At 52.6% G+C, this 24534-nt stretch overlaps 1 protein-coding gene across 3 annotated transcripts in view; it reads right to left on the bottom strand.

Annotated features, from left to right (window-relative positions):
• Positions 1-3311: 3311 nt before the first annotated feature.
• RUVBL1 (RuvB like AAA ATPase 1) overlaps positions 3312-24534 on the bottom strand; it is a 35633-nt gene continuing 14410 nt past the window's right edge. For 2 of the 3 annotated variants that reach the window (XM_067755660.1, XM_067755661.1), the window contains exons 4-11: positions 20523-20674; positions 17065-17154; positions 16148-16297; positions 14466-14529; positions 13201-13399; positions 8534-8636; positions 4624-4715; positions 3312-3704 (exon numbers count right to left, since the gene is read on the bottom strand). In XM_067755660.1, coding sequence (XP_067611761.1) covers positions 3545-3704; positions 4624-4715; positions 8534-8636; positions 13201-13399; positions 14466-14529; positions 16148-16297; positions 17065-17154; positions 20523-20674 — 1010 coding nt within the window. In that variant the 3' untranslated portion in view covers positions 3312-3544. Of the gene's footprint in view, positions 3705-4623; positions 4733-8533; positions 8637-13200; positions 13400-14465; positions 14530-16147; positions 16298-17064; positions 17155-20522; positions 20675-24534 lie in introns of all 3 variants that reach the window. The other variant, XM_067755662.1, reaches the window with a different exon arrangement.

Raw genomic sequence — 24534 nt, 5'->3', positions numbered from 1 at the left:
CAAGACGACGACTGGATGGGTGGACCCCGTTCTACCTCTCAGTGGGCCTGTTCCCAGACACCAAAGGGAGGGCTGGGCTGGGACAACGCGGGCAGCCACTCCTCCCCTCTGGTTGCCCAGCCCTGCCTGGGCCTCACTGGGGATGGGGGGCCAGGGGCCCAGGGACGCCCAGCACATCATTCGTGGATGTGGTGGACGCGGAGGCAAAAGCCCACGCCTCTGCCCGTTCTCTCCCCTCTGCTCCAGAGCCTGTGGGCCCTGAGCTGGGGCTTATCCTGCTGGGCTTAACAGAAGCGTCCAGCCACAGGGGACCTCCAGGCCTTGCCAGGGCCTGCCCTCTGGGATCGGGAAGGGCAGAGCCTAACGGCTTCCAGCTCCTGTTGGATAAAGTGTGACCTTCGCTTCTTCCAAGAGGGACAGGGATCGGGAACTCTTCTCTGAATCATAGTATCTCGAGTGCCTAATGCAGCCACATGTCACCCCACCAAGTCCGCACACAGACCTACGCGATATGACTGCCCCCATCCTACAGAGGAGGAAACCAAAGCTCTAGGACCAGAGGGATCAAGGGCCAAACAATCCAAACCGCGCCCCTGCCTGCCATGCCCCTGGACCCCTCTGCTCCCCTCTCCCACCTGCCGCCTCTGCCTGGAATCCCTCCAGGGCAGGGGCTGCTCAGGCTGGTCCAGATGCAGGGTTGGGTGCCCAGCATCTGGTGCTTTCCTGGCAGAGGCCCGCTGGGGTCTGAGACATGGAGGCCAGCAGGGAGTGCCCCCCACCACTGTGCGGCTCCATTTTATTAGAAAAATAACCAGTAAGTCACCATCATCTGTTTAATCCTAAAAACCAAAATATTCTAAGAAGCAATCTAGGGGGTGTAACCTAAGAGGTGTGGTGGTGAAAAGACACCAGGGCTGAGAAAACGAAGGAGAAGCCAAGGTGGCTCCCCAGCGAGGGCCAGGGACCCATCTTTCAAGAGCCCCTCCGGCCCGCTCGCATTCCTGGCCATTAGCACAGGAACAGGGAGCTGGGGTTCACGCAAACACTCCTCAGCCACCCAACTCGCTTGCTGGGAGGCACCCAAGAGAGCCCAGGCCCAGAGCCTGGAAAAACAGCCACTTCCTACAACCAGCCCCCACCCCGCCTCACGTTAATATTACAATTCTTCACGACAGAGCTGAAATAGTGCAAAAAATGGGGCTGCTGTAATTGTTGGTAGCTTGTGTGTCAGCCTGATAAGATATAACAAATATTTTCCTCCCCACCAGGGTCTGTTTCCGCCTTGGTAATGGATGGAGAAACTTCTCATAGTCGGCGAGGGATCGGTCGTAAAAACTTCGCCTGGAAGATTAATGTAATAATCACAGGCTTTGCTGGAAAAAATAGGAGGGATTAAAATAACCCAACCTTCCTACCTGTCCAGAACCATCTCCCTCACTGTGGAGCACAGACGAACGAGGAGGCCGTCTCTCTGGGCACCACCAAGGCCAGGAGACCTGAGGAGCAGGACAGGGGGCCATGACCACACATGGCCGTCCTCCCCAGGACTGCTCTGGACGGCACGGCCCCTGTGCAGCTGGGAAGATCTCCGCCCAAGCTGGGCTGGAGGAGGAGGTCCAGCCAGGGCAGAGCCTGGTTCTGTCCTCTAGGGTATGACTTTCCTCACACCAGCCCTGCCTGCCTCACCTGCCCGGCACAGAGGTCAGGGCTCGAAGGCCCCTCCAACACCTTGGCACACTGAGGAAGGCAGGTTAGCCACAGGGGTTAGGAGCACAGACACCAACCGGCTGATTCATCCTTACTAGCTGGGCAAGTGACTTAACCAGTACCCATCCCGCGGGGCTCCTGAGAGAACGCGGAAGGAAATGCACAGCATCACACAGGCCCTAGTGCACGACGGGCTCTCGCTGCGTCTCAGGCATCACTCTTCCTTTGTTCCTATGTGGCTTAAGTTGGGAGACCGGAGACACAGGTGCAGCCTTGGAGGAGACGGGTAGCCACGTCAGGCCTGAGCGCACAGCCCTGGCCTCAGGAAGCGTCCCACCACCCCTCCCTGTGCCTGGGTGCCTCACACACACCCCCAAGAGCCCCACGCTGGGATCTCCCTCAGGGGCGGGGCCACAGAAGATCCATTTTGGCAGCATGAATTCGCTTGGGGCCTTCTCAGGGCCTGGCGGCCCTCCAAGGGCTGGACGGATCCCCAGGCCTCAGCCCTCCTGCCCGGCCTCCTGCACACGCTCAGGTGACTGTCACTACATGGGGAACAGCGGTGCTGGCCGGCTTGCATTAAGGTGGTGATTAGATCAAGATGACCATCTTTGTTTGGTCCCCTCTCCCACACACAGTAACAGCAGGAAGACCCTGCCCGTGTGGCACTGCTGCTGGGCTGAGCCCTGCCTCAAATGATCAGCACTGCGCTGGAGACAAGGACCGGGCCTGGCACACAGCACACTGTGGCGTCTGCTAGGCGCTCCACTGCCCCTCCCTCCCAGTCGCAGTGAGGGGGGCCCAGCAGAGGGACACAGGAGCCAACTGACAGGGGTCCCAACGGTCAAAGCTGGAACAATTTGAGCAACAAAATAAAGGCATATTGGGTTATAACCCAAATATATAATAAATTTCCGTGAGTCCATCCTGATAGAAATGACTGAATAAATGAGCAAATGGGGAGAACAGGTGACCTCAGCCCTCCCGGAGGTGGAGCAAGCTCCCCTCCCCTCTGTGAGGGCTGTGCTTAGAGACGCCTTCCCAGAAGGACAGTGAGGAAAGGGAGATGGAGAAACCCAACAGCACATCCTCAGCCGGGTGATCGAGGTCAACACAACAGCCGTGAGCCTACCGGCGGCCGCACCTTTGACAGGACGTGATGGAAATGTCCCTTTCCCTGTGCTCTTCCTCCCAGTGACCCTCAATCCCAGTTTAATTATGAGAAAAACATCAAACAAGCCCCACTGAGGGATATTGGACAGAGTACCTGACCAGCACTCCTCAAAACCGTCAAGGTCATCAAAGACAAGGAACGTCTGAGCAACTGTCACAGCCAGGAAACCACAAGAGACATGACGACTGAATGTGACGCGGGCCCTGGACGGACCCTGGGACAGAGAGGACAGCGGATCACTGAGAAAGCATGCACAAAGCACAAGGACACGTGCTGCGGGCTCATCGCACACGACAAACATGCCACGTGGCTGTAAGATGTTGACAGCAAGGGACCCCTGCACCATCTTCACAGCAATTCTGTACATCTCCAGCTGCTCTAAAACACAAAGTTTACGCCTTAAAAAATTAAAAGAAAAGTCAGACAGGTATCATCAAAATAACCTATCAGGGTTTATTAGAAAACACACCAGATAAGGCAGGGTTTCTTCAAAGCAACCACGGGATGAGTCACGATAACTTAAAAAGAAACTCTTCCACACTAACTGACAGCGCTGCCACCCGCCCGAGTGGGGAAAGCCCAGCCCGGGGGCAAGCCGCCTACCCACAGGCCAGAGCGGGAGCAGGCCTACCCGGAGTCTCCGCGCAGAAGACCCCGGCCGTCTCACTTCATGTACTTGTCCTGCTGGTCAGCCAGGATTTTGGCTGAGGACTTGGCGTCGTAGAAGAGCTCACTGATCTCCTCGACGTGCTCCTTCTCAATGCCGTCCTTCCCGTTGATCTTGGCCAGCAGGTTGGCCGGGGTCAGCAGCTGCACCGCGTACCTAGAGCGGCCGGGGCCAAGGCAGGTGTGAAGCAGGGCCACGGATGGGAGCCCCCTCCCCAAGTCAGCAGGTGCACTGAGGGAGCTGCAGAAGCTTGTGCCAGCTGCTGCAGACACAGCAGACAAGGGGAGAGTTGCACTTTTCAGAGACCTGGAGTCATAGCCTCACCAGGGAGAGGCCAGAAGCCACCGGCATGACGTATAAGCCCTGCTCCCGGAACCTGTCACTGCCTAGAGGTCCTCCCCTCCAGCAGGAGGCCCTCCACCACTGCTGGGAAGGGACCACAATCCTGGATGTCTACAGCGGCAAGCAGGCAACGCCAGGGTCCAGATCGGGACAGGGACCATGGCGGAGAAATGAACACACAGCCCCATGAAAACAAAGGCCCCAACCAAAGGCAAAAAGTCCAGGAGTTTCTGAGAGCACCACTCCACCCAAACAAAACAGCCTGCATTCTGCTTCAACCTTAGGGGCGAGGAACTGACTCAAAGGGAAACGGCCAGGCCGAACACTGTGAAGTCATGACTCATAAGCAGTCAGGACACTGAGAAGGGTCACCCTCCAAGCAACTGGCTTCCGGCCGCTGGTGGGCAGTCAGGAGAGCCACCTCTGCCTGTGCTCCTCCCCGCCCAGCAGACGCTGCAGCACAGGGCCGGAGCAGAGGGGCTGTCTGCCCTGCACCCGGTCTCCGGTTCCGTCCATCTCCTCCACGCAGGGGGCCACCAGGCAGAGCACGCTCTCCACCAGCAGGACCGTCTGCTACAGGACGGGGGGGGACTTAACCTGTCGCTCAGCTTTCTCAACACCACTGTCTAGCTGTGCTGCACCTGCCGCAGGATGAGACCCACCATCCTGGAAGGGCAGGCACGGTCCCGCGCCCTGGGAAGGCGCTGGTGGGGTCCGGGCACGGCCAGCTCACCTCAGAGTGGTCTTGGTACCGATCTCCCCCAGGTGGTTCAGCGCCTCCTCACTGATGTTGATTCCCTCTGTCTGGGCTCGGATTTTAATGATCTTTTGGAGGAGAAACACTGTGATCAACAGTGACAGACCTCAAGTGTTCCCATCCCACCTCCTAATAGCACAGATGCCCCAAGCGGGGCCGGTGGGGCAGAGCCGACCCCGCGGGCGCTGCTGTCCTCGCACAAGTCGGGGGCACAGCCCCACGCCGACTGGAAGGCAGCTGGTACCCCGAGGTGTGCACCAGGGCGGCGCTGCCCCTGCGCCCACCCTGCCTGCCCCGGCTCCCTCAGTGGCAGCTAACCTCCCCAGCAGGGGCACCGCCACCTCTAAGCACTCAGGCAAGAAGAGACACTTCTGGGCTTCCCTGGTGGCGCAGTGGTTGAGAGTCCGCCTGCCGATGCAGGGGACACGGGTTCGTGCCCCGGTCTGGGAAGATCCCACGTGCCGTGGAGCGGCTGGGCCCGTGAGCCATGGCCGCTGAGCCTGCGCGTCCGGAGCCTGTGCTCCGCAACGGGAGAGGCCACAACAGTGAGAGGCCCGCGTACCGCAAAAAAAAAAAAAAAAAAAAAAAGAAGAGACACTTCTTATTTGCTTGACAAATGCGATGCTTAAATAAAATTTAAAAGTTACTTTTAAGCATTTACCAGCTCTCATAACATCACTGGGAGATATCTCATCTGTCAAGAAAGAAGAGGCTGACGCTTGTGCGGTTTGAGATCCTGGTGAAGTTGGAGGGGAAGCAGGCTGGCGTGGGGACACAGTAACACAAGTGGCACCAGGATCCTGCAGGCGCACAGCACTGAGTGATAAGGGGCAGCGGGATAATGATGCTGTGTGTTGTGGCGCTGAGATAACTCGAGGGCTTCGAGCCTCATATAATACAGGAATTCTTCACTTTGGCAGCTTCGTAAACAAGTTATCAAGAAGCCCCTGTTTAAATTAAAGCCATAAACACACCCGGGATACAGGCGTGGAAGTGGGAAAGACTGGGCCCCCAGCCAAGCCTCACAAGGGGAGAGGGACCAGAGGGTTAGGAGGTGGACACTTCAAACGGGCGTTCGGCTCTCAGGCAGAGACCCCGAGGGCAGGAGCTGCAGGGGTACGGAGGTTAGCGTCTGGTGACCCTGGTTAAGGGGACCCAGCGTGGCAGCCGCTGTCAATGAGAAAGGCCCGGCTCGGTAGGAACCAGGTCCCGCAGATGTCAGCAGTGAGCGGACGGGGGGGCCGAGGTGGACGGGCCGGCACGTACCAGGCAAGGTAGCCCCGCTGCTGCAACCAGCGCCGCCAGGGCTGAGGCCCGGGTGCCGGCAGGAAAGGCTCTCATTTCGTCAAGAGAGACTTGGAACTCAGATTTTTGTATGAAATGTCCTGACTGCTGAATGTTGTCAACTTATTTAAACATTTCACAAACACTGCACTGGCCACATCTGTTCAGCCAGGGGGCTGCCAGGTGTGACCTCTGTCAAAAGAATCTTAGTACGTGCGTGAGGCGTCCACTGTCTGGGGTCCAAAGTGAAATGCAGCTAAGCAGAGACGTTACTGGACGGGCACAAGGACGGCAGGGAAAGGAGAGAGCAGAAGGCTCCAGCCACAGGACTCCCCTCCGGCCATGACCGTCACAGCTGGGCAGCTCTGTGCTCCCAAATAGAAAGAGCTTCTCACCCACAGTTGGGATGACCAAGGAGTCCCCTGGGGGCCTTTGGAAACTCTAGGAGACGCAAACATTGGGTTCTGGAACCTGGTCTGGGGAAGAGCACCAGCCCGGAGCATCTGGCCTTCGGCAAGCCATGGTGACACTGGAGGGCTGTCAGGGATGCTCTGCTCTCATTCTCTCTAGAGCAGGTCAGAGCAATCCCAGGAGCTCCTGTTTCAGACCGCTCGGAAACGGACAGTTCATAAATTAGATCTTTAATCATTTAATAACCTGCAGGGATAGTTTATGAGGGTGTCAGTGCTGATGGCAGAGTACACAAGTTACATTTACTTTGCTTTTTAAAAAACTCACCCCGGGCTCCAGTAAAAATGCTGATGTTGTCCCCTGAACAGCACGAACAAAGCCGTGCTCATCTGGCAGCTGGTCTATCCTCTGCTAACCCCAGAGAAAGCCAGAGAAGAGACCCCCTGGCCGAGCCTCCACACTCTGGAGCACAGCGCACGTGCCAGGGAGCTAGGACCGCGTGCTCTGGGTTTGTGAACAGCAGCCGTGATGGCCGCACCCCCCCGAGTGGCCGTCACTGTCTCCCTCGGTCCGCACGACAGCCTTGAGCCGAGGGAGCTCGTCTCCTGGTGAACAGAGGCCGCGAAGCACCGTGGGGTACAGGCTGGGGCTCCAGTCCAACAGTCCGGGTAGGGAAGGGGGCAGTTTCTCCCCTGCTCTGGCTTCTGCTCCTCAGCAGTGAAAGCCCTGGCTTCAACCTAGCGTTCATCCAAGAGCAAGAGACCATCACCTGGTGACAAGGCCCCAGCCACGAACGCCATCTCCTAACTGACACACCCAGCTGCTTCCGTGAACTAGAACCGCATGGGTGTCCTGTCTGTGCTGCTTATGCAGGGAGATCTCTGGCTCCACACACCACCAGCGCTCCTCGTGCTGGTCAACAAGACATGCCAGCAGGGGCCAGGCCAGACGGGCCGCAGGCAGGCAGGGGAGCTGCTGGCACATGTCCAGGAGCGGCCCTCTGAGCTCCAAAAGGAGAGGCTAGCTGACCAGCTACCACAGGGGCTCCACTCCCAGATGAGACACCTCTAGCGGGGAGGAGGCTGACGGCAAAGCGATCAAAAACACAGGCTTCAGGATCAGACAGCCTGGATTCCAGTTATACGTCCTGCCACCGCCTAGCCTCTGACGAGCTGTATGAGCTTGGGCAGGTTAACCAGCCTAAGTCTCAGTGTCCTCCTCTTTAAGAATGCCAGTGAAAACAGTTCTCCCTACCTCGAGGTGACGGGGGATCAAATGGCCCAGCACAATGTCTAACAAAGACTGCCTGTGCTCTGGCGAGGAGAGGGTCCGGCAGAGCTCACCGAGATGTCAGTGCAGCCCTGGGCCACTCCACGGCCCCAGCTGTGGCCACATGCTGACCCCACAGTGAGAGACCTATGCCTCAGCAAGACCGTCTGGGGCAAGGGTGGGCAGAGCAGATGGCTGGGCTCTGCAGGGCACAGCCTGGCTTTGTGTCCTGGACTCGCCACTCAGTGACTCAGCCGTCAAAGGGGGGAAACGACTGCCTGGAAGCATCAGAAAGGGGACTGGGGCTTCCAAGGGTGCCGAGGCACTGTGGGGCACACATGGGGTTGACGAGGCCAATCCCATGCATCCCGCCAGCCCCCGCTCCCAAGCCTCAGCCAGACTCAGTTCATGCAGGGCTGAGCACACGCTACGTGGGGCGCTGAGCTAAATGCTCCCCTGTGCACCGTCATGCCTCTTCCTGTGAGCTTAGGTTGGTGTCCTCCATTCCACACGCCCTCTACACTTGTGATGCTGTTTCACTACCATCTCCACAGCCTCGGCAGCAGCCTGGGCAGAGCCTCCGCTAGGACTTGGGTTCTGCGCCTGCCAGAGGTGCCTGTGTGGGTCCTGGCGGGCCAGCGCCCAGGCTAGAGCCTCTCACTACATGATGTTCTGCAGCCTCTTTCCTAGAGCTGGTGGCCTCCCTAATGGCTGTCACCAAGGCGATTTTCTCACTGTCCCTTTCCTAAGTTTACAGGAAGGGATGGAGTAGAAGAGAGAACAGCCAAGGCCACAGGCAGCTGAGGTTTTGTGCCACTTCAGGCCACGTGCAGTTGGCTCACACGCCGTTCAGGTGGGGGGCCTTCCCGCTGGGCATCGGGGACACGGGGAGCGAATGAGGGAAGAAGGGGGCGGCGCTCACCTGCTTCATCTCCTGCGGGGTGTACAGCGTGGCCCGGATGATCATCACTCGGTCCAGAAGGTCAAGAGGGATGCCGTGGGGAGAGGCGATGTCCTCCGTGCCCCTGAAAGGCCAGAAGTGCCACATCGCTCAGGCCCCTCTGAGACCAGAAACTGGACACTGGAAACAAGGCTGAGGCCCTCACGATGACAAAGCAGCTAGTTCTCGCCCTGAGAGCCAGAGGCAGGACCGCAGAGGACACAGACTACTAACTCAGGTGGTGTCAGAAACAACGTCATTATTTTAGCAAATATCAACACCACAGGAAATTTGGGGAGGAGAAAAAAAGCCACCTAAAATCACATTAAAAATATTCAAATAGGTATTTGCCAAATTTTCTTAAGTTACACTATGTATGTAGATTTTTTCTTTTTTGCTTTTGTCCATGTTGCTTCAGTCTTAACAGACCATCAAGTGTTTTACTTAATTCAAACCGTTGGGCATTTAGGTAGTTTCCAGTTGTTGCTATTATTATTCATGGTGTTTTGATAAATAATTGTATGCATACAGCCATGAACATTTCCTCAGCAACTCTCACAGAGCATGACACTACTGTGAATATCTCCTTAATCAAACGAGTGAATGAACGAACGAATATCCTAATTTACGCAGCTACATGAGAGATCTGATCCCATTGCACTGTAGCCAGTACTGAGTATTCTAATTCTTAAATAGTTTGCTGTGACTTCCTGGTGGTGCAGTGGTTAAGAATCCGCCTGCCAATGCAGGGGACACAGGTTCAATCCCTGGTCTGGGAAGATCCCACATGCCGCGGAGCAACTGGGCCTGTGCGCCACAACTACTGAGCCTGCGCTCTAGAGCCCTCAAGCCACAACTACCGAGCCCGCATGCTGCAACTACTGAAGCCGCGCACCTTGAGCCCATGCTCTGCAACAAGAGAAGCCACTGCAATGAGAAGCCTAAGCACCGCAAGGAAGAGTAGCCCCCGCTCACCGCAACTAGAGAAAGCCTGAGCGCAGCAACAAAGACCTAACGCAGCAAAAAAAAAAAAAAAAAAAAAAAGTTTGTGGGCTTCCCTGGTGGCACAGTGGTTAAGAATCTGCCTGACAATGCAGGGGACAAAGGCTCAGGGAAGATCCCACATGCCATACAGCAACTAAGCCCGTGCGCCACAACTACTGAGCTTGCACTCTAGAGCCTGAGAGACACAATTACCGAGCCTGCGTGCCACAACTACTGAAGCCCACGTGCCTAGAGCCCATGCTCCGCAATAAGAGAAGCCACTGCAATGAGAAGCCCACGCACTGCAATGAAGAGTAAACCCCGCTCTCCACAAAAAGAGAAAAGCCCGCACGCAGCAACGAACACCCAACGCAGCCAAAATAAAAACAAATAAATAAAAAAAATTATTAAAAAAAAAAGTTTGCTGCTTAAAGGTGTAGAAAAACGAAGAGTATAACACATCGTCTGAATTTGCATTTCCTTGATTACTAATGAATCATTTGAATGCTTTCCCTGTTACTTCATTTCGTTCTGGGAACTGTCCCGTCACGTCCTTTGCCTGTCGTTCTCTTGAATCCTTAGCCAGACCAGAGGAGAGCGGCCCGGGAGAAGAACCCCGCCAACCCACCGGGCCGCAGGGCGGCAGCTCCTGATGCGATGAGGGCTGGGCCAGCCTGGCGGCACCGGGCCTACAAGCTCAGTGAGCTGAGCCGGGCCTGCCTCCGCCTTCAGGAGCCCATCAGCACCGAGGCTGGCCTCCCCAGCGAGACCAGCCTGCAGTCTACGGTCAAAGAACGAGGGCAGGTCATTTGCAGCTAACCTTCAGTAAGTTTCAAAAATAAGTAAACATTCTAGAAATATAACTTCAGTAAAAGAAAATCTATGTGTTGAAACTCTATCTGGTCAGTTGAACTGTAAGTGTATATTTATTGCTGCAAGAATAAAATGTCCTGACACATGCTACAACAGGATGAACCTTGAAAATGTTACGCTAAGTGAAAGAAGTCAGTCACAGAGGGGCAAATACTGTATGATTCCACCCATAGGAAATACGCAGAAAAGGCAAATTCACAGAAGCAGAGTACATCTGAGATTACCAGGGGCTGGGGGAAGGGATATGGAACTCACTGGTTAATGGGGACAGAGTTTCTGTTTGAGGTGAAGGAAAAGTTCTGGAGATGGATGGTGGTGATGGCTGTACAACATTGTGAAGGTAATTAGTGTCACTGAACCATACACATAAAAATAATTAAAATGGCAAACTCTATGTTATATACATTTCACCACAATGAAAAAATTCAAAAAAAGAATAAAATGCTTCATCAATAATTGTTAAATCTAATATTTAAAAATAAGTAAGACCTTTCCAAACAAAAAGGAAAATAGTAGCAAATATAAAATATTAAGATACCATTAGAGAAAACAAATCTTTTCCATCAACAAATATTTCTAAAACTAATAACGAAGAATTATTAAGATGGGGGCTTCCCTGGTGGCGCAGTGGTTGACACTCCGCCTGCCGATGCAGGGGACACGGGTTTATGCCCCATTCCGGGTGGATCCCACATGCCGCGGAGCGGCTGGGCCCGTGAGCCATGGCCGCTGAGCCTGTGCGTCCGGAGCCTGTGCTCCTCAACGGCAGAGGCCACAACAGTGAGAGGCCCACGTACCGCAAAAAAAAAAAGAATTATTAAAGATGAAATTCTATCATGATTCAAATTTTAGTATATTTGGTATATCTGTAATCTTCATATTAAACAAAATAACCTTTAAAAACTACATTTAATTTTTAGTTATTTACTTCTATTTAAGCCGTATGTCTCTCCTTGTTTTAGGTCCTATTTAGGAATTCTCTTGGGAAATGTTTAAAAGACCTCAACTTGCCGTCTTAAAATATCCCCAACTCTCTAACACTCACGATAAATTAACTTCAATTCAGACATAATAAATATAAGAAGTCTAAAGAAGAAAAGATTAGAGGAAAAAACACAAAAGAACAGAATTTATAAGAAAATGTTAAATTTTTTTCTTATAGTTTTGAGTCCATAAAAGTAAAAATTTAAACAAAAAAACTCTGCTTAAAGACTGCTAAGCATTTTTCAGGAATTAAAGACCAAAGACTGGAAATTTGTCCAAGCTATGAACCTTAGGTACACAGTTCCTTTCAGACAACATATTAGTGAAAAATAGTTTCTGGAACTCACATCCCTCTGGACGGGGATGGGGTCAAGTTTCCCAGGCCCCACTGGGCAAGCTGAGATCAGAGCCACCTTTCTATGCACTTTTTTTTCCCCTAGATGGGATGAGACTAAGAGAAGGACTCTGATCCTAAGAGATCTTGGTCCTGCCCTAAGCTGCCTGGCTCTGCGGGGCCTGAGAGGGAGGGGCGTCTATCAGCAGAGCTCCCTCGGTAGGGGGCGCCATCCGCCCAGGCTGAGCCCTTCCGCCAGCTGTCAGACTGAAGCCAGGCAGGCCTGACCAAAGCAAAGCCCAGGAAGCTGACAGGGCCTGTGCGGCAGGGACACCACGCTCACCAGGCCACGTGTCCAGTTTCCAGATGTTGCCCAGGTAGCCAGGCTCCCGCTGGCTGAACCTGGTACAAGCTGCCGGCCCTTTAAGATTGCAGAAGACACCTGTGATGATGACAGGCGGTGGTCTTGTCAAGACATCATCACAGGGATTCAAAGAGGGGATGCAAGATGCTGCCGCCACAGGCACTTGCATCGTGCACACAAATCCTCTTTCTGAGCGAGAGTGATCACCTGAGCAGGGGGCCTGCCCCACAGCCCGCAGCATGGCTTCTGTATAAGCTCAGCAGAGACAAAGCTCCTCCGAGGCAGGTCTAGGTGAACCAGCAGTCCAGGCTCCCCACTAGCTTTGGCTCCAGCTCTGTGCTGAGACCCTCAAGGGCCTTGGGGTCTCTTTCCAGATTCCTGCACCCCCCTGCTACCAGAAGCATGTGGCCTCCGGGGCTCTGCTGCCCTCACTACTGTGCTGCAGGCTTAAAGAGGGCTCTGTACCACCCCCTCATGCCCTAGCACTGCTGAGACCAGGCCCCAAGACTCAAGGGAGTGCAGAAAACCAGTAAGCCAACTACTGGGCACACTGGTGCTTAGGCTCGAGAGCTGAAAAAAGGGCGAGTCCTCTGGGATCCCTTCTTGAAGGTGGACCTAAGGGGGTTGGGTGGGGGGAGGTGCCAGTGTGGCTCCAAGAATGTCTGGGCCAGAAAGAAACGACTGGTTTCACTGTCAGAGGCCTGGGTTCTCATCCTAGCTTTATGACCAGGGGCACACCACGTTGTCATTCTGTTTCCTCTCTGAAAAGTGAAGGCAAGACACACACCTCCTGGAGCTTGGAGGAGGTCGGAAGTTAACACAGGCCATGTCGCCAAGGGCTGGCCCATCTGACCTTACCTTTGCCCACTCCAACCGGATGACCAAGACACATCCCAGTGGAACCCCAGTCACCACGACGAGGCCCTCATATGCAGAAACAGGATGGCTGCTGCGCTGGTGACCGTGACAGAGTGAAGTCAAGCCACTCTGCTTCCCTCGAAATGAACACGACCACCCCTCACCCTCATCCTGACTCACGACACTACGGGATGAAAGTGATCCTGGAGGAACACATGAGCCCGGGCAGAAGGTGGAAAAGCCTCATGGTACCTGATGACACAGTTGCCTCGGTTGGACGCAAAGATGACGATGGGGGCAATGGAAGACTCCAGCGCCCGGTGCAGGTAGGTGAAGCACTCGATGTCCAGCATGTGGACCTCATCAACGAACAGCACCCCCGGAACCAGCTCTGCCACGCCCTGGTCGATGTACTTGTTCACCACCTTGTTAATCTCCCCTCGGAGTTTATCTAGGAGTCGGCAAGGATGGACAAGCAGGGTCAATGCCAGGTGCGGAGGCTGTCGCCTTTCTCTTCTCTTCCACCCGAACTCAATCCAAGCCTAAGTTCAGGGCCGGGTTTGACTGCTAGCTCTGTGACCCCACAAGCAGGCTACAGCCCCACTCCAGGCTTCAGTTTCATCTGAAAATAGGGTTAACTTTACCTAAAAGTCACAAAATTCGCTGCCTCCCCTGAGTTGTGTTTTGTTAAGTTTGTAAATGGCTTTTACCACATTCTGCATGTCTGTCACACTCCCCACCAGGCCTTATTATCTCACACCCCCAACCCAGGAAGAAGGGAGCTTTCAGATGCAAATTTCCCTGTGCTGCACTCGGTGAATGACCCTTTCTCTTGGCCCTGTGTGACAAAGCTTCGTTAATTAACTTTCAATCAAGTACTTGGAGGAAGGAATAGGGTGCGTGCAGAATCCTCTCCGGAGGGAAACCTGTGAGGAATGACAGGTTCTGAGGAAAGGCACCATCTCAGAGCTCTAAGAGGGACAGAGCCTCTCAAAAGCTGAATAACCGTCCAAGGTCACAGTTCTCATTGTCCAAACCAGCGCCTGTACTAACAGCAGGAGGGAGCAGCCCACAAACCAGCACCTTCTACCACAGCCATGAAGCGGGATGGTCAAAGCTGTGTTTAAGATAAGGACGCTGCTCTAGGCAACTCTAATAGAAAGGGCTCAGATCATGCCACTGGCTGAAACTTTAAAGAAAACAGAGCTTTAATGTTTAACATTTTCAGGTGACAAAGCTATAGGTGGTAATTAGAAAAAAGAGGGGCGTACCAGTTAGCAAGGGGATCAGGTAAACTACAGGCCCACGAGGGGCAGCCACACTCCCGCCTCGCCTGGGGACTCCATGCGCTGCAGAAGCAACGTGACCCGTGACAGCCTCCATCGGTGGGATGAGCGCGAGGACACCGAGGACAGCCACACACTGTCAGGGGGGAGAAGTGCGCCTCCCGACGCACTCGCCAGGCTGGGGACCGGGTCCGTCAGACCCCAGGCCCCCAACTCTGCTTCTTCTCTCACCTGTGATCTCCGTCTTCTTTGGCTTCATGAGCTGGCCCATCATGGACAGGATGTCTTGTCCCCCCTGCAGAGGAGAAGACTCAGGAATCAGTCCTGCTTCCTAAGGCAGCTGCAAATGCCTCATCGCCACCCCCCAACCCCAGTGCCCCTCGTCAATTGCCCCACGTCAGCTCATCAACTCGACAGGGGTCCTGAGATGTGGAGACCCTGGGCACCTGCACTGGAAGCTTGAGGAACTTCTCAACAAAGAGGAGTTTTTAAGAGGTTCCCCCGAGCGGCCAGAATTAAACAAAATGCCTTTGTGGGAAGAACAAGCTCCGTGGGGCCGCCCCCCCCACCCTGGCCGTGTCTCTTCCCAGTCCCGGACGGCTTCACCCCACAGGACTGCCAACTCTTCCCTGGGCATCCAGCTCTTCTGGACTCAATTCGAGCCCACCTGTCAGGAACCACAGTCTGTTTCCTGGGAAGCCCCTCTATGGGGCGTCTGACCCCAACACTGTCCTGCTGCTCCAGCCCCCTGGGGACAGACGCATGGACTCGTGTCCGCCCCCCTCACTAGGCCCGGCTACCAGACTTGCTCGGAGCCCAGGGCCTGTCCCTGCAGCTGGCTGACCCCGCGCAGGCTCACCAGCTGCTGCACCCACCTGCCAGCCCCTCAGTGCAGGTAGCAAGCAGTCAACATTTCGTGATCGCCTGCTATTTCCAGGCCCTGGGACACAGGCGCTCCCTGAATGTTCAACAGTGAAAGGGAGCTAATGTTTCCCAAATACTTGCCGGGCCAGGTAGGAAGTATCATGCCCTTTCCACAGAGGAGTAAACTCAAAATCAGAGAGCCCTAAATCACAAAAACCTGAAGACCCGAAGTGACTGTCGGCCGAGCCCACAGTGTTGGAGCCACAATCCCGGACTCCACTTTGGTGAGACTCCTCAGGCGAGTGGCTCCCAGCAGGCTGGTTTCACAAACTGGGGGGAGATTCTTCAGCAAGCTCTCTGCCAAGGCTCCAAGGGACAACACCCAAGGATCAAATTTCAGGTTAGAAAGCCTATTCCCTTGTTAGTGAAGAGGTGGCCTCTTTTAGGACGAAGAGGAAACCAAACCTAAAGACCACCAGCAGGGAAGAGTCGGCTTCTCTGAATTGCACATTTCCCAGAGATGGCATAAAATCATCCTGTGCTTTCCCCACATTTTATTAGTCAGGACACAAGCATCCATCTTCTGCTCGCATAAGGAGCAGGGACAGTTCCAGCTCAAAGCTATAAAACTGGGGATTCTGCTAAGCAGGGGGAAGACACAGCTTTCTCAGGCTCCCTGAAATCCTGCAAAGGGCTCAAAGAACACTCCTGCCCTCTGCCATTCACACCCAGAGCAGCCCAGGCCCGAGCCACGTGCTGGAGAGGAGCCAGGGAGAAGCTGGCCAGCTCGGGGGCCAGAGGCTGGGCTGGGAGAAGGAACAATACGCAGGAAACCATCTGTGACTAGAGCGTTTGAAAGGCAACAAAGGAGCCCCTCGTAGCTCTTGTCCATGTTAATTGCTGAACATTACAGACAGAAAAGGACTGCCTGCCCTAAGAAGCAGCAGCAAGACTGACAGTTCATCCCGGAGCCTCCAGAACACAAAAGGCTCCCGCGCCAGCAGGGCCGCCAGCAGGGCCAGCTTCCCGGCGGTAGCTGGGGGCAGTACCTGGGGCCGTGCGTTGGCCACGTCCAAGTCATGCAGGGTCACGTCCTGGATGATTTCCTTCTTCTTGTGCACGTCCCCCTTGGGCAAGGGGACGTACTCTTCAGCTTCAAGGTCGAATTCGGTGGCGTAGGTATCACACCTGCCCTGCCTCTGCAGAGAGAGCGAAACCTGAGTGCCTGGCGAGCTCCACTGCCAAGTCCCCAAGCGGCACAGGGTGAGATAAAAGTCTCAGGTCCCACTGCGGCCTGACAGCCGCCTTGACAAACTGCAAACATGGCCTCTGCTTCCCTGCTGCCAAGAGAAGGAGCTATCTGCCCATCGCTGGGTTCCAAAACCCGGCTGAAAACACCCGATACTCTCTCCCAGAATCTTCCCCCTCTCTCTTAACTGTATGCAATTCCCGATAAAGGGCAAATCCAGTAGATTAACTGGAGACGGAGGGGCTGTTCAGACTCTTTTGTAGGTGGGTGATTTATTGTATGATATGAAGTATTATGCTCATCCATTAAACAGTGAGGAACTCTGTACAGGACACTGGAAATCAGATATAAAAAGAATGCCAACTAATGCAGCATTCCTTTCCACATGCATATATCTTGGGAAGAAAATACCAAAGAGATAAAAGGAAGATTAAATACCCTGCACATTTCAATTTGAAAATGACTACAGTTGTTTCGCGTCCTCACCATTCTCCCCCTCTAAACAGGTTTTGGTATTTTTCTAACAGACTGTCTGTTTTAATCATGAGAAGGTTAAAGAATGCAGATAAAGGGAAAGCAAACTTGACTAAACATAAAGGGGCAACTGCTGCCCTTCCAGCAGCATCGCAGCAGACACAGTGCCCCTTCCCACGCACCCCGGACCCCCTGAAGAAAGCAAGCCACTTCCCGGCCACCTGGGTCTCCTCGTGGCATTACCTTCACGGCCCCACTGTTGGCTTCAATGTAAATCACATCTCCAGCTTCTACTCGCTCTTTCTGCAAACTTTCAAAAATGCTGGGGTCCAGCTTAAAAAAACAAACAAACAGTGAACCAGAGAACTATAATCCACGTTGTATTTATTTCTGATATACTGTAAGGTAGTTTCCTCTATGAGAGCTGAGGTAGCTAATGACCGTATGGAGGGAGAGAGGGAGAGAGGGGGGGAGGGAGAGAGGGGGGGAGAGAGAGAGAGAGAGAGAGAGAGAAAGAAGAGAGGGAGGGAGGGAGGGAGGGAGGGAGGGAGAGAGAGGGAGGGAGGGAGAGAGAGGGAGGGAGGGAGTGTGTGTGTGTGTGTGTGTGTGTGTGTGTGTGTGTGTGGTGTGTGTGTGTGTGTGTGGTGTGTGTGTGTGTGTGTGTGTGTGTGTGTGTATGGGGGAGACAGGCTTTGGGGTATGAGTGTCCCAAAGAGAAGGCAGGAGAGGGGCACAAAGGGAGACCTAAGCTCCTCCTTCCTTTTACTCCAGAGGCTGCAAACTGGCAAATATGGCTCTGACCACTTCCAGGTGGGGCCCATACTGTCCATGGGACCAGAGACCCTAACACCCCCTTTTGAGATTGCTTTCCCTGCTTCAATCCTTTGCCCTCCCCACACCAGGCAGGGGTGGCAGTTTCTGCACCGGAAGCACGGACAGAACCTGCTTACTCTCCATGGCTGCCCTTCTGTGGGCCCATGGTTTTAGACAAGGCTCTCTGAGCTTCAGTTTCCTCATCTATACAACAGCACCCAGCTGTGATCACATCATAGATGTGTAAAATTCAAAGAAAACATAAAAGCAGGATCTTCCCCAAGCCAGTCGATTCAAATTCCAGTGTCTGCCCCCTTGGGCCCACGTGTTCACATCTCCAGAAAAGGCAAGTAGCGCTTTCTGGGAACTGCTGCTTCCCCAGATCATCCAGACCCAGGCCCCCCAGGTGGTCAGTGTTGTGGGACAGCACCTTTTGTACAGAGCCAGCATTTAGAAATGTTTCTCTCAGTTAGATTTCAAGGGGAGCTATTACTCTCAACTCTCAAACAAAATTAGAGTAAAACCTTCCCAGGACTCAGTAGAAAAAGCAAGACATAAAAGAACACATACTGTATGATTCTATTTATATGAAATGTTCAGAAAAGGCAAATATATAGACAGAAAGTAGATTAGGCATGAGGTTTCTTTTTGCGGTAATGAAAATGTTCTAAAATTGGATTGTGATGATAGCTGTACAACTCTGTAAACCGATTAAAATTCCTTGAGCTGTACACTTAAAATGGGTGAATTTTACTAAAAATGAGGCCTCAATGAAGTTGTTACAAAGAGTAACCAGAGGGAACCCAGGGCTCTATCTCCCTGGTGGGATGGGCCCGACGGCTCCTGGACCACTGCCATGAGCATGAAGACGGGGGTGGCAGGCCCCTACCGCAGGGCTGGGATGAGGGAGGCTCTCCATAAATGGCGGTACTTCCTCCTTCACACGTAAATATTCACCGAGTATTTGAACTCCATCTATCCAAACAGCTTGTACATATGCTCAAAGCGCCTGGAAGTACTCATTTTGGAAGCAAAACATTCACCCTTTTGTTATTTTCTTAAAGAAACTGTGCAAAACAGCTTTATGGGTAGCTAAAATTTAAACTGCATATCTTACTTTATATATCCTATATTGGAGAGTACACTTCTTTTTTTTGCCTCCAACATTTTTGTATCAGTTAATTTCCCAAATGAAGTGACTGAAAATGTAATTACTGAAAGGTGGTAGACACTACTAAGAAATCTAATTACTACAGAATGGGAGAGATGAAGGGGGAGGGGTTTAAGAGAGGTATTTGCAGAGGCAAGCTCCTGAGATGGGAAACGCTGTTAGGATAAAGAAAAATGGTCCTTTGAAGAAGTGACATGTTTATGATCTCCATAAAGCAGTGACCAAGAGACCACCTTACAGAATCAAAGAACAATAAAATCGCAGAGGAGAGCAAAGATGGGGAAATTATATGGTCAATCTACCACAGTTTAGATAGGGAGGCCCAGAGAGCTCAACTGACGTCTAAAGGTCACACAGCAAGTTGGAGGGCAGGCAGCATAGTGGTTAGGACTCAGAGAGTCCGCCCTGCCACTAACTAGCTGTGTGATCCGAGGATGACTGCTTAACCTCCTCACGAGCCTCATTTCTTTTATCTGTAAAATGAGGGAAATTACACACACACACACACACACACACACACACAGAGATTTGTTGATGCACTTGGCCCAGGGCCTGGCACATACAATAAGTGAGAGCTGTGAAGAAAAGGTTATTCATTGTTATCAATAAGGCAAAGCCACAATAAGGCTGCCCCATCTCACAACAACACCAACAGCTACCACTTCTTAGGTAACTGGGTACCACCCCCAAAGCTACAACTTTTATCCTCACAATAACTCTGTGAGGCAGGCAATTATTATTCCCATGTAACAGATAAAGAAACCATCGCTCAGAGATGAAGTCACTGCAGAAGGCCACACTGCAGTGAGCGGCAGACTCCAAACCCACGCTCCCCGCCAGGCGTCCCTGCTGCCCGCCTCCTCCAGGCTTACAGGACAGGAGTGGGAGGCTCACCCAGGGCCTCCCCGACTGCCACCGCCACACTGTCTCCGGGACCCTGGCCTGAGCACAACCGACCACTGAAGCCACCCCGGGTTAATAGGGCCCGACACACAAAAGGGACTGCAGCCGGGACTCTGTGTTGGGCCACTAGGGAGTCCGCTGTCATCACTCTTCAACTCTTACCAGATCCCTCAGTGCTGCTTTTCCTGTGAGCACGAGCACTGGAACTGAACAGCCAATGCCCAGGCCTGTGACACACGGTCACTGTGTGGGACGCAGGATGGCACCACACAGCCCAGGCCTAACATACACAGCTCCCTTGTCAACAAGAAAAGAAGAGGGCTTCCCTGGTGGCGCGGTGGTTGAGAGTCCGCCTGCCGATGCAGGGGACATGGGTTCGAGCCCCGGTCCGGGAGGATCCCACATGCCATGGAACAGCTACGCCCGTGCGCCACAACTATTGAGCATGTGCTCTAGAGCCCGCGAGCCACAACTACTGAGCCCGCGAGCCGCAACTACTGAAGCCCGCACGCCTAGAGCCCGTGCTCCGCAGCAAGAGAAGCCACCGCCGTGAGAAGCCCGTGCACCTCAACAAAGAGTAGTCCCTGCTCTGCGCAACTACAGAAAGCCCGCGCGCAGCAACAAAGACCCAACGGAATCAAAAATAAATAAATGAATACATAAATAAAAAGAAGAGAAGAAGAGCCACGTCTTTACTGAGTCCTCCGTGTGCCAGCCCTGCCCAACATGTGACTCTGTCGGCCCTGTGCACAGACAGGTCACGCCGCATGGGGCGATCCTGGGGCAGAGCGACGGCCCACGAGCAGGCACTCACTTTCAGCTGCTTGGTCCCCTTGGCTGTCTTGAGTCCTATGATCACGTGGCTGATGGTCTTGCCGTAGCCCCCCATGGGGTTCTCCGTCTCACATGGGGTGAGCTCCGTGACCTCGCCTTCGTATACCTCCTTGGTCTCCTTTATCCGCAGCCCTGGAAGAGAAACATGGCAGATGAACGAGCCCTGGTGAGAAGCACGACTCCCTCTCATTCTTTTAACAGCCATTTTAGCCATAAAACCTCCACGTCATAAGAACCAACAAGTCAGCCTCACCCGTACATAACCCTGGGTGGGGAAGCACTGCCCACACACACGTAGTGGAGGAGCTGCTCGGAACGCAGAGAACTGTTCTATTTCACCTTCTCAAAGGGACCTTCTAGGTTCAGATCTAGAATTAGACACACAGGCCATCGTTCCTCAAAATTGTTTCAGACAACTGCTACTCCTCCAAGGGGGTGAAACTTAGCTTAAGCCTCTAATCCTGTCTCTGAACCCAAACCATCCTACTCCGCTGGAGCAGCAACTACATGGGCCTTTGTTTCCTGCACTTTTGACTCTTGAAGGAAATTTTTAAAACCAGTGGAGTAACTCACCACACCCCTTCTGACATCATCAGGCCTGAGCAAGGCATAGGATAATAATGAGAGGTCCGTGCTGAGAGCAAGGGACAGCCACCCCGCCAGGCATCTGGGCCCCGGGCTGCTCCTCACTGCACACCCCAAGAAGAAACACCCAGCTGTCATTCACGATTTGTAGCGGGTGGTTCTACAACTCTTTGCAATTCATCTCCAAAGCAAACCGCCCCCAATAATAGAGCATTTACAATTCTTAGATTAGAATACTGTAAATGAAGGCAAACTTCTCTCTCCTGTTCTAAACATCACCCACATTAGCTGTTCAATAAATGTTTGTTGTCAAGTTAATTTTTAGAAGATGGCCTCAGTGCCTTCAAGTACCATGTTTTTGCTGCCGGAAGCATCCTTCCCTCCCTTTGGTCTCACAGACTTCCAGGTAGAGACTTGCCGGCTCTACAAAGCTGCCCTGACACAACCCTTCCTTCTTCCTCACCCTCCAGTCACCACCTGGCACCCTGCGTCTCCCCGTGCAGGGACCTGCAGCGCCGAGCGGCCCCCGCGAGACTGTCAACACCCGGGCTGAAGGCTCAGCCCCGCAGGCACACGTGAATGGACGGGCCAAAGAAGTCACTTAGGGGTGAGGGGGTGTTATCAGGCAGACCATCCAACACCCAAGAAATCTGCCTGCAGATGTGCCTGCAAGTTCTGTATAAGGCCCACGATCTCTTAGGAGGGCGCCACGGGATGCTACAGCCCCTGCACCGCGGCACCCCCAAACTCAGCACGAAAACCCAGGCCTTGTCTGGATCAGACGTTTTTTCCCCTCGAAGTCGATACAACGCATGTCTCTGCCTGCTGGCCCGGGGGACAAAAAGAGTAGCTAGAGAGGGTATAAGCAGCTTCTGGAGTTCTAGTAAGGTCTGTTTCTTGATCCGGGTGCTGGTTACATGAGTGTGTTGACTTCATGAAAACTCATCGAGCTACAGTTACGATTTATGCTCCTTTCTGTATGTATGCACGTTATGCTTCAATAACATTTACAGTAACTTGAGAAAAAAAGGAAACTGGGTTTTTCTAACAAAGCAATGGTAATCATTAGTAACTGAAGTTTTTCTTAAAATAGGAAGACAAATGCACATCACCACCCCAGCTTCTCTGAAAACACACATAGCACATACACACTCCTGCACAGACTCTAATTCCCAAAGTCCAGGTCAAGAGACACAAATGGCTTCCTCCGAAACCACAGCCATGCCACAGGTAAGTTAGCAGCTATTAAATCTATTTTCAGAGGATTCTAAAAACTTCAACAAGAAAGCCATTCTAACTCACTGTGCCTGCCATCAGTTCAAAGGTGAGGAGGGAAGCATCCTCGGGTCAGATCAGGTGAAGATGGGCTACAGAAGGCACCCCTGAACTTAGGGGAAAGCTGGCAGACCACACCAACAATAAACTAAGAATCAAGGCTGCAGCAGCTCTTCGCCCTTAGAAGCAGCCCCCCACCCGGTCCAGAGGGTTGGGGCCGGGAGACAGCAGGAGGGCCGTCAGCCCCGAAGCAGCCATGGAAGGACGCTGTCTCCGCTTCGCAGATGCAACCGTCAGCGCCAGCGGTGAGGCGGAGAGTCTACCCCTCTTCAGGGTGGACCCAGGACTGGGGTCCAAGTCTCCAGGACCCGTTTCCTCCGATCCTACCGCAGGGCCTTTCTCATGAAGCTCGCCCTGTCCTTTCGCTTCCAGTTAGCATGTACCCACAGTGCTCACCACCCACTTTCTGCCAGCCCTTGAGTACGACCCCAGTCTCTATCTAGTTTGTATTTTGCCCAAAGGTAAAAATAGAAACATAAGGGAAACACAGATTTAAAAGACAGAAGACATTTCCCAACCAATCTATTATGTAGACCTTTATTTGTATACTGATTTGCATAACAATACTATAAAAGAAACATATTATGACACAGGACAACCTGAAATGTGAAGATTAACTAGATATGTGATGATATTAAAGAATTTACTGTTAATTTTTCCTAGGTATGAAAATGGTATTTTTTTAAGTCCTTCTTTTTCGGAGATACATAACTGAAATATTTATAGATATGAAAGCAGCTCTGCAATCAGATGGGACCATGGGGGAGGTCATCGTACCACTTGACCACTTCTTGGGTACTTGATATTTTCCAAAATAAAAATTTTAACAATGGAAAAAGAAAAAACAACAAAATACTACTCTACAACCTCCAGAATCACTAAAACTAAAAAGACTGGCAATATCAAGAGTTGGTAAGGATGCCGAACAAAAGGAAAGCTTACACTGCTGGTGGGAGTGTAAGTAAATAACATGGTATTTATTGTCTCCTAAAGTTGACTACATGAATACCTGTGACCCTGCAATTCAACTCCAAGGTATATACCCAAGAGGCCTGAGTGCACATGTGCACCAAGGGACACAGTCACACAGCATCATTCTTAGTTGCCAAACACTGGGAAAAGTCCCATGTCTACCTGCAGTGGGAGAGGTAACTGCACTGTGGTGTATTCGCACAACAGAATATCATGGAGCAATGAGAAACGATTATGGCTACCCGCAGCCATAGGGCTGAATCTCAAAAATGGAAGGATAGATGTAACCATACAGATGCTCTGGGGTATTGGCAATAATCTCTCTCTTGACTGGGTGCTAGTTTCATGGGTTTTCAATGTATAATAATCCACCGAGGTATACACTGATGTTCCATGCACTCTTCTGTATTTGTGCACCAAACTACCAAGTCACTTTAAAAAGAAATACCTAAGTAAATAATACCAGTGGGCCCGGGCAAAAGAGGACCACTGCTGGCTTAAGTTGAGGGAGCACGGCTCCGAACCTCTGCTGGACCCACTCACAGTTCTCACCCTGCACACTCACCTGACAGCTCCTACAATTCCTCCCTCCTCGACTGCACTCAGACCATTTGCCTCCGAATCTCAAGGGGTGGGACCCTGTCATCTTTATGAGTTTAAAGCTCCCCAGATGTTCCAATGTACAGCCCCAGCTGAGAGACACTCATCTAAAGAATGAGTGAAGAACTCTGTTCTGCTCATGACGTGGAGCTGTACACTACTCTGCGGGTGGGAAGCCCCGTAATGGTTTGGGTGTCCTCACCACCAAGCCGCCTCTGTCGTAATAGGGAAATATCCCAGCGGCACACAGAAACACTGCCCGTGGTTCAGACATTCTCGGTCACTTCCCACCTTCAAACCTGGTCATTATCCTATCACTGGGTTGTTTGCCTTCTTTCCCCAGAAACCCAGTCAGGGCAAAGACTCTCAGATATTAAAGTTTTACTCCACCTTCCTTTAATCTGATCACCTACAAATGGAAGTCTTGGAATAGTCCCAAAAGAGAGGCTGCATTTCATTTCTACCTTACCTAATGCTTAGTTCCTGAACATCAAGACAAA

The sequence above is a fragment of the Pseudorca crassidens genome, chromosome 10, assembly GCF_039906515.1.
Source record: "Pseudorca crassidens isolate mPseCra1 chromosome 10, mPseCra1.hap1, whole genome shotgun sequence".
NCBI lineage: Eukaryota > Metazoa > Chordata > Mammalia > Artiodactyla > Delphinidae > Pseudorca > Pseudorca crassidens.
Note: the sequence above shows the minus strand (reverse complement) of the source record. Positions and strands in the feature narration are given on the sequence as shown.